General features: G+C 33.0%; 1 protein-coding gene and 1 pseudogene across 2 annotated transcripts; one reads left to right on the top strand and one right to left on the bottom strand.

Moving 5' to 3' along the window:
- Positions 1–541: 541 nt before the first annotated feature.
- Positions 542–6,792, top strand: LOC143589626 (kinesin-like protein KIN-5B). Of its 2 annotated transcripts, XM_077070338.1 has the most exons (24): positions 542–624; positions 704–919; positions 1,562–1,691; positions 1,761–1,916; positions 1,995–2,332; positions 2,424–2,562; positions 2,656–2,753; positions 2,858–3,014; positions 3,163–3,232; positions 3,317–3,393; positions 3,483–3,536; positions 3,629–3,709; positions 3,794–3,905; positions 3,986–4,072; positions 4,156–4,331; positions 4,395–4,556; positions 4,692–4,799; positions 4,930–5,088; positions 5,195–5,278; positions 5,359–5,564; positions 5,647–5,748; positions 5,826–5,935; positions 6,029–6,177; positions 6,337–6,792. In XM_077070338.1, exons 2-24 carry the CDS (start codon positions 720–722, stop codon positions 6,556–6,558), a joined length of 3,177 nt encoding a protein of 1,058 aa, XP_076926453.1. In that variant the 5' UTR covers positions 542–624; positions 704–719; the 3' UTR covers positions 6,559–6,792. The 2 variants fall into 2 exon arrangements, with proteins under 2 accessions (XP_076926453.1, XP_076926452.1); XM_077070337.1 differs by having other exon boundaries at positions 548–919.
- Positions 6,793–8,257: 1,465 nt separating this feature from the next.
- LOC143589630 (WAT1-related protein At2g37460-like) lies at positions 8,258–10,035 on the bottom strand (annotated as a pseudogene).
- Between the last annotated feature and the right edge of the window lie 4 nt (positions 10,036–10,039).

Here is a 10,039-nt window from a genome sequence, read left to right as displayed (position 1 = left end):
TGAAGTTTAGTTATGATGTTATTTGGTATTTTCTTTTGCTTCTTTGTATCTTGTTATTCTATTTATTTATCATATCAAGAAAATTACACCAAGAATGTTGTGTATGAATTGGTATAGTATTCATCTAGCAAATTGGGGTTATCAGTTTATGCTACATATTTTTTCCTCTAAATATACGTGTTTCGCGCCGAACGAATAGGACAAACAACTAGTTATGCATTATAAAACTTTATGTTGATATGCCATACTGAATTTGCAAATATAATATATATGTTTGTAACAAATATATAAAACTTCTTTAAAAAGTTGCAAATTGTTAAAAAAAAAAAAGTCATACGAATCTTATAGTATCCGTACTATCGTATGGAATGGTGTTGGACAGCAGACAAAGCCTGCTAGAATCTAACAAAAGCTGAAGTCCTGTATGATCGTATGTGTTCCAAGGGTGTGTGAATAAGTCAAAGGTTGTTTGAATAACCAAATACAATAAATATTCAACTCTTTGTAGCCGTTAACAAACACTTTTCTTCAATTCAAAAGCCAAAGCCACACACATAAACCGCATTCGATTCACAAATCATCGATCTTTAATCACTGTTTCAGCCTAATTCACTTCACTCGCAGGTACAATTTCACTGATTCACTTTCAATTTCGTGTTTTGATGCAGTTTAGAGTTTGATTTGTGATGAATTGTGTTTCTAGGGTTTTGATTGTATAAATGGAGTATAAGAGGAGTATGAATTCAATGACGCCGGATCAGAGTGGAAAGGTGGGAGCCGGAATGGCGGCTAATCCGTTGCCGTTTCTTACACCTAGGCCGGAACGAAGGCAGCCGGATTCGAGAGGCATAGATTGGAATTCGAGTAAAGGCGAGAAGGATCGTGGTGAAGTTAATATCCAGGTTCTGCTTAGATGCAGGTATATGTTGTTAATTTTAGCTAGGTGTTTGATTTACGCGTGTTGTTTAGGATCCTGCTTGCATAATTGAATTGATTTAGATTACGGTTTGTGTATTCGATGGAGATTGTATGTCATAGATGTTGAAATTTTTGTGATTTGGCTGCAAACAATAGATTCAAACAGCCTATTTTTTTCTTTTCAACTGTGAAATTCTTTTTTTTTTTGTCTTAAAATCTTAACTTGATTGATTGATTGACCAAACTAACATGGTCCGAGTTGTGCCTTCATCTTTGGCTTCCTTTGAGCGGAGTCGAGCTTGAGCTCAGCTCGTTTCAAGCTCTTTTTTTGAAGCTTGAGCTCGGCTTGTGAGTCGTTTTTCAAGCTCGGGCTTGATAAATAAACGAGCTTTGTTTAGGGCTCCAGCTCGGCTCATTTCGAGCTTTTTATCGATCCGATCTCAAGTAACTCGCGAGCAGGTCGACTCGTTTGCACCCCTAATTTTTTTTGTTATCAAATTTACATGAAAGTTGTGAAACTTGTGTATGGTTTCTTGTGATTGTTCCAACATTGTATGGGATATGCACAATTCTTGATGTGTTGAATTTGCTTGAAAACGAGTTAAAATGTCTTTCAAGTCTTTATTTTCTAATGTTCTCATAGGCCCTTAAGTGACGAAGAACAAAAGTGCAATGTACCAAGGGTGATAACATGCAATGAACACAAAAGAGAAGTCTCTATATTGCAAAATGTTGCTAACAAGCAAGTGGACAAAATCTTCACCTTTGACAAGGTACATCAGTTAATCTATATACCTTTTTAATGTGAACAATTAACTTACTATATAATATTTCTTTTGAAGATTTTTGGACCCAAATCGCAACAGAGGTCGGTATATGATCAAGCAATATATCCTATTGTGAATGAAGTGCTTGAGGGCTTCAATTGCACGGTGTTTGCATATGGCCAAACTGGTACCGGTAAAACATACACAATGGAGGGAGGCATGAGAAATAAGGTAGCTAAAATAAGCAAGCAATTTTTCACACACCTTATGATATTGACATAATAACAATTCTCTTTATTCACATTTAAGGGTGGAGAATTACCTGCTGAGGCGGGTGTAATTCCAAGAGCAGTTCGTCAAATATTTGACACTTTAGAGGCTCAAAACGCTGATTATAGCATGAAAGTTACTTTTTTGGAACTTTACAATGAAGAAATAGTTGATCTTCTTACCACAGAAGACAGCACAAGATCTTTTGAGGACAAGCAAAAGAAGCCCATATCATTAATGGAAGATGGAAAAGGTTGTGTTTTTGTAAGAGGCTTAGAAGAAGAAGCTGTATATAGTGCAAATGATATTTATAACCTTTTAGAACGAGGTGCTGCGAAAAGGCGTACAGCAGATACGTTGTTAAATAAGCGCAGCAGGTAGACTTATTCTTACACTTAAATTCTGTTGGGAGTTCGTGTAGATTGTGTTTCATCTAAAATTAAAAATTTACATTTTTTTTTCTTGCAGTCGTTCTCATTCGGTTTTTACGATAACTGTACACGTCAAACAAGCAACGGTTGGCAGTGAGGAGCTTGTTAAATATGGAAAGCTTAATCTTGTTGATTTAGCAGGATCAGAAAATATCTCCCGATCAGGTGCCCGAGATGTAAGTAAAAAACGGAACTTTTTTACTTTGTATTTTCCAAAAATGCTATTTTCTTTATGAAATTAATGAAAATTAATTTTTTATTGATTGTAGGGCAGAGCAAGGGAAGCTGGAGAAATAAATAAGAGCTTGCTTACTTTGGGTCGTGTCATTAATTCACTTGTGGAGCATTCCGGTCATGTGCCTTACAGGTTTGTGCTGATATTTTAGATATCGTCTAGTATTATTTATGATTACAACAACATATTATTACAATAATTATTCAAATCGACATGTTATATGTTTAATGTTACAGGGACAGCAAACTGACTAGACTGTTACGTGACTCACTTGGTGGGAAAACCAAAACATGCATCATTGCAACGGTTTCTCCGTCTGCTCATTGTTTAGAAGAAACATTAAGCACTTTAGACTATGCACACCGTGCTAAAAACATCAAGAACAAGCCAGAGGTCAGCATGGTTATAATTATAATTCTTACACATACAACTATTTATACGCATATATGTAACTATGTATGTACACACACACCTAACTGAATTAAAATTTATAGTTGCTGTTCTAAAAAAACTGTACTTAAATTTTTATAATTAATTGCAGTCAAATCAGAAAATGTCAAAAGCTATGCTTCTCAAAGATATGTATTTGGAAATTGAGAAAATGAAGCAAGGTTTGTTTTGCATTATCCATAGTTTTGGCATAATTTATTAATGTTGCTTATGAATACGTATATATAATATTGCAATATATGCAGATCTTCGAGCAGCTAGGGAAAAGAATGGTGTCTATATTTCACATGAAAGATATGCACAGGAAGAAGCTGAGAAGAAGGTATGCATCCATGAAAGTGCCAAGTTTAATTTCACAACGATATCTTTTATTTATAGGTGATTATGTTGACAATTGCATCATCTTTACAGTTGAAGAATGAAAAAATTGAGCAACTGGAGATTGATCTAAACATTAACGAGAAGGTAAACTAGTTAGTAGTTGTATTTTATCTACCTTCACTTAATTACTTGAAGCATTACTGAAAAATGAAAATTATATATATTTTTTATTGTAGGAAGTAAATAAATACCGTGAGCTCTATGAAAGTGAACATGAAAAGAGGATGAGTTTAGAAAGTGATCTTAATGATTGCAAGGTATGAAATGAGCAGTAAACTTATGCATATGAATTTATGAATCTTGATTTTGTTTTTTATAATTTCTGTTAATATTGAATTCAGGAAAATTTGGAGAACAGTAACAAGGCCTTGTTAGATATTCAAGGTAAACATAAGGAAGCTGTCTTAATGTTGAAGAAAAAAGATTTTATCGTCTCCAAACTTCTGGATTCAGGTTAATTGGTCAATCCTTTGTTTACCCTTTGTTTATTACCTCAATATCAATAATTCTGATTATTTTGTTTAAAAAAACAGAAAACTGTTTGGTTGAGCATGCAAAAGGTCTGCGAAACAAACTACAAGATGCATCAGAGGATGTGACCGTATTATCTTCCAAAATAGGTAAATCCATTATCATATTGTTTTCATTTAATTTTATTTTGCTAGGTAATAGAAACTAATATCATTAAATGTTGGGTTTATAGATCATAAGAGCAAGTTAGAAGCAGAAAACAATGGGCTGCTTTTGTCATTTAGTTGTCAACTAAATCACGGCTTAAAAGACCTGCAAAAGGTTGTTATAAGTTCGGTTTCAGAGCAACAACAGCAAATGAGATCCATGGAAGAACACGTTGCTTTGTTCCTTGATAGTAAACATGATGTAAGAAATTAACTTATTTTCAAAATTTACAAATTCACGACTAATTTATCTGTTATTTACCAGAATGCCCAGATCTTGGAATCTAGAATCAACAACATAACCGACACGTACACTTCAGGTATGATATCATTAAAGAAGCTAGTTGATACTTTGCAATTGAAAGCTTCTTCTGATTTGACTCATATGAAGTCCAAAATAACTGATCAAATAACGGCAGTTGAGAATGTAAGCAATTTTTTTGTTTCAGCATAAGAATCTATTACCATCTTTCGAGATTCGAACAAATAATTTTTTTTCCTGAAGATACATAATTTTTAACAATATGTTTACAAACATTGTTTTGCTATTTTGTGTAAACAGATCTTTCAAGATGCGGTTATCGAGGCTAAAAATGCCACCTGTGAAATTCAAAACTCTATAGCTGATCAAAAGCAAGTATTGGCTTTATTTGCTCAACAACATGAACAGGTGAGTCCTTTCTTAACTTAAAAGTTTTCAATGTTATTATCCTTTTTTTTATTGCTTTTATTTATTTCCAACAAATATTCAACACTCTTTATATTTGATACTTATTTGATTTTTCTTTCAAATTGTATAGGGACTACATAAGAGTCTGGCTTCTGCGCACGAGATCGCGACCACAACGATTAATTTCTTCAATAATCTAAGTCAGCAAGCAACTAAACTCATGGCAGCTCTTGAACAAAATCATAAAACTAGATCTTGTGAGCTGGCAGAATTTGAGAGAAACTTCAAGGTCAAGAAAAGCAATAATATTAATAAATTATTTATAATAAAGTATGCAAGTTTAATAAATAACTTGACAAAAGCTAAATTTTGAGTTATTATATTTTGTTTCACAGGAAGATGCAACTAGAGAACAACAACTGGCAATAGAAAACATTTCAGCAATTCTAAGAAACTTAACATCAAAACAAACTTCAATGGTAAGCTAGAAGACCCTTTGTTGTACATATCTTGAGTTCGTGACGAAAAAACGTTAATCCATAATCAATATCATGATCAGGTTACTGAGGCGTCACGAAAAGTTGACGATTCAAGTTCAGAAGATAACAAACGGTTGTTAAAAGATTTGTCTGACATGGTGCAAATAACAAATGATGGAAAACATGAGATGAATGAATATATAGAGAGATCAAAAACTCGTTTTACAGAAGACGCATTTATGTCAGCTGAGAACCGAACCATTATGGAGAATTGCCTTGAAGAGTGGTAAGTATTATTGTGTTAGTTAAATACTAAAATACTAAACTTTATATGCCAGTTTTAACTTTTATGGAAATTTGACTTGCAGTACAAACAAGGTCGAGAAATCTTTACAACACTGGGATAACACAAAGTCAACTATCAGTCAACGTAATGAGAGTAGTATGGTTGATATAGAATCATTTATAAGGTACTGTACATCATACATTATAGTATACATTTATTTATTATTGTTGCATTTTTTTACCACGTTAATATTTTGTACAGTGAAACGATGCGTGTAAATAAACTCAGAAATGAAGATATTGCTGCAGCACACGTGTCAATGGATGCATTATTTCAAACACATACTAATGATCTGAAATCATCTGTTAATGGTAATCTTAAACAGAAATACTATGTGATTAACTTTAAAGAATTTATCTACTTTTGAACCGATAATTTAATTGGGAGAATGGTGTTACAAGCAGATTCACTTATGCTGGACCGAGAAATGAAAAAAGAGTTTGATTTAAAGTCAAAGATACTTTTGGATCACGTGACATGCTTAAAAGACAAACATGGTGACACAACAGAAAAAATGATAAACCAAGTTGACTGTCTAAAACAAGATTATCAGGTAAACCAAAGTTACTTTATTACTTATTATCTTATTATTACTTACAGCTCCAAACCAAGTAACCTTGCAATAGAATCAATAATCTATGTCCTTAATTCTTTTGAGAATTATAGAAATAGCTTGGGATTTGTATTGATGTTTGTATGACATATATAACAGGTTGATAATGATTCTACTCCAAGAAAACATGAAATAGATGTGCCTAGTTTGACATCTATCGAGGCAATGCGAACACCGTCTTTTGCTGATCTTTTAGCAACAACAAATATTGTTTGCGAAAACCGACAAAATTGTGTGGAAAATGGAAGCAAATTGAAATATCATCATCAACAAGTAACCTTGGGATCTCCAAACAGAAGTCCTTTTGCAGATGTTAATTAATTCTTTTATCTTGCAAAATAAATATAAGATTGTTTGTTCTTTATATATTGATCTTATGTCATATATGCAGTTAAACTCGGTTTTGTCCTCATCTACCGATGAGCATGAATGTTGTAATGGAATTGAGTAAGTTACATTTTTATTGTGGTTTTTAAAATCATTTATCGTAAAATATATCCTTTATTCCTATTGAGTTTTATATATTGTTACAGCTAGGCTATGTGTTGCGTTTTAGCTAAAAAGTGCCGAACACACTGCCAAGTAGGTGGTTTCACTAAAATTAATAAATAATGTGTGCATGCATGTGATTGGTGGAGTGTAGTGAACCTCACCTGGCTTGTGTTAAAGGGCACTAAGGGGGTACCCCCCCCCCCCCCCCTTTTAAAATTCATGGCTCATTGTTTAACTAACTTTTTGAGTTTGCATGTTATGAACCCCAACAAATGTTACAAAATTGTTAACCTAGGATGAGATGATTAGTTGTGGTTCTGATGCTATAAGCCTATAATCCTGTTATAATGGTTTTACTTTTGCTTTTTGTATCACTTCACTCAGTTTGTAACTATGTGCCTTTGGAACATTCAGTTTGATTACAAGTTTTTGCATCAACTGAGTGAATACACTCCTGTTATTTGTCCATTTCCTACACCTTGATATCAATAGATTATGTTTCCCCAAATTATAACTTACTACAACACTCCATAAACACGAAATGTTGTTCGTTAACACGTAGTAAACTTTATTATAAACCTCAAAAGGTTTTACAACAATAAAGTCTAATTCTGCAGACTGATGTAAGCTAAGCAGCATAAACTGGTTAGAATCTTGCCATTGTAACATATTAGAAAGGACCTGTCTTTGTTGACATATTAAAATTTGCAGTGCTTTATGTATTTTGTATATAAATATAGTCCAAATGATTTTTTTTTTGGCCAGTAATGAGGTATTTTTAACATAAGTATGCAAAAGTGTTTTATGTGCTGGTGAAGTATTGCATTGACATAAGAATAACAAATAACCAAATGCATACAGAACTTATGTTTGAAAACTTGATAGTGTTTAGCAATCATGCAAATAATTCTAGTGACATTTAGCAAATTTATTGACTAGATATACAGATTAACTCTTCTGCGCTTTTTGGGAAATATGAATTATATCGTTTTGACTTTTTAACTCGTATATTTATTGTGAAAATTCGTCTAATTATATGTAACGGGGCAATTTAGTGATGGTTATTTGACAATGAACCACCATGGACAACTAACTTATGTGAGATTGATTCTACATTTAGAGGTTTTAGTTATGGTGAGACTAGAAAAGTCAAAGTCAGTAAAGTCAAAGATGTTGATAATTTTCTGTGGGTCCATCTGCCAACATTTTAAAAATCCTACTTCTGTTCTGTTGTATATTATTTACCTTTTTAATGTATTCTTAACCTTATAACTTTCTTCATTCTTCAGAATCACTTCTAGCTGCTAATCTTGAGCTTCAACGGATATATGCGAAAGAAGAAGGAACATGTGCCATAGAGAGTTGACTTGGTCAAGGTACGACACGTTTCAAACATAGTTCTATATATCATTTTTGTAATACTATAGTTACATAAGTAGGCTAATTACATTGGAACATTAAACCTATCATTTCTAAGGAAGGTTCATTTTTTTTATCTTATATTAAACCTGATGATATCTTATTTTGCTTAATTGACGGATGGAATGCTCGGCTCAACATTTACTATTACATCAACTGTCTTATCTTGTTTATCACATTTTTCGTCTGATGACTTGATAATAATAATAACCTTGTGACCACCGTTCTCTTCGGATTCCTTCTCCAGTAATTCTTCTGGTAATATTCGATTGCCAGTCGAAAGCTCATTATCCTTACTTTTACCCCAAACAACCATATAGAGCCCTGCAACTATCACTATAGCTCCAAGAACCCTGTAAGAATTAAATGAATTAATTAAAAAAAAACTAGGATTTTTTACTTTTATAAAAAAAATAATTTTTACCTTCCTAGATATGTTTGCTCGGCTAGAATAATCGAGCCCGTGATAGCTACAATGATCATACTCAGCGGACTGAACGCAGTCACGAAAACCGGACCCTTGTCTTCCATTACTATTCCTTGGATGTAGTAAGCAAGACCCGAACATATTACGCCCTGCATACACACAAATAAAAGTTGGGTTAAATATTATTTACACAAATTATTTATAAAAAAAATTATTAATTAGTTAAGAGATCCTTACACTATAGAGTGTTGTTAGAAGTGAGATGTCCCACTTAATAGCCCAAACTGCTAAGTTACTTCTCTCCATCACTAATGCCACTATTGCTCCCTCAATTGTGCCCAAGAAGCATATCCAAGCGGTTAATAACAGCGCAGCAGGATAAGACTTTAGTGTAATCGCCTACATATTATAATAATAAAAAAAACATATTAAGTTTAGGAATTGTTAAATGTTAATAATACTTGGTTCACTAGCTGGCAATTCCTGACCTGTTTAAGACACGATTAAACATGTTTAATGAAACATACAACGAATTGTATGTTTCATTAAACATCTTAGTACATGAAACATACAGAATGTATTCATGTTTGCTTGTGTTAATCGCGTCATTTCTGACATGTTAAACACGATAAGACATGTTTTGCCAGCTTATAAACATATAAATTCTTACTTGCAAAACCATGAAGCAAGCCCAACTAAAGATTCCAGTTATGATCATAATAGCACCATTGAGAGAATGATGTAAATCTACACCGTTATTTGTTACATTTCCGTTATATCGTCCCTTTGTCCAAAATAGCTCCAAAACCGGGCCTTTAACCAGTGTCATAACCATGGCTCCTGCGACAGTTGTAATTGTTCCAACTACTTTCGCTTGACTGCGAATACTCTTTAAGTTGACCACTTCAAGCCTGAGTCAACCAAAAGTCAAATCTTGTTTTATTTTGATTTGTTTGACATAAGCAATAAAGCACAACCCAACTGGTCAAAAAGTACATTTTTTTTTGTTTCTTTGACCACTTAATAATATTTTAATTTAGAATGCATGCAATGATAAAAGTTATAGCAGGAAGAACATTTGACAATGAAATTGCAAATGTTGCTGTTGTGGCTTTCATTCCTAGAAAGAAAAGATTCTGATCAATAACTGGCCTGTCAAACAACAACCATAAGGTTAATCATTTTATCACAACATAGTAACACTTAACACATGCTTCTCTTATTATAACTTACTCCAATAGTGCTAACAGCGTAAGCTTTACAAATATCGATTTGCTCATCTTCGGTCTTATTTTCCTGTTAAAAAAAGTTAATAAATATTAAAATATTAAACCGGTGAGAGAGACAGAGAATAATTAGTGAAATATAACCATAAACATATATAATTATTTTCTTGTTACAAAAGTAATATTAATTTACTTGTCTAGAACGATGGCGAAAGGGGCCATGACAACAGTGGCTATA

This window comes from Bidens hawaiensis, unplaced genomic scaffold, assembly GCF_021521415.1.
Source record: "Bidens hawaiensis isolate Kalapana, Puna unplaced genomic scaffold, B.hawaiensis_p1.1 tig00037674_1, whole genome shotgun sequence".
Lineage (NCBI taxonomy): Eukaryota > Viridiplantae > Streptophyta > Magnoliopsida > Asterales > Asteraceae > Bidens > Bidens hawaiensis.
Note: the sequence above shows the minus strand (reverse complement) of the source record. Positions and strands in the feature narration are given on the sequence as shown.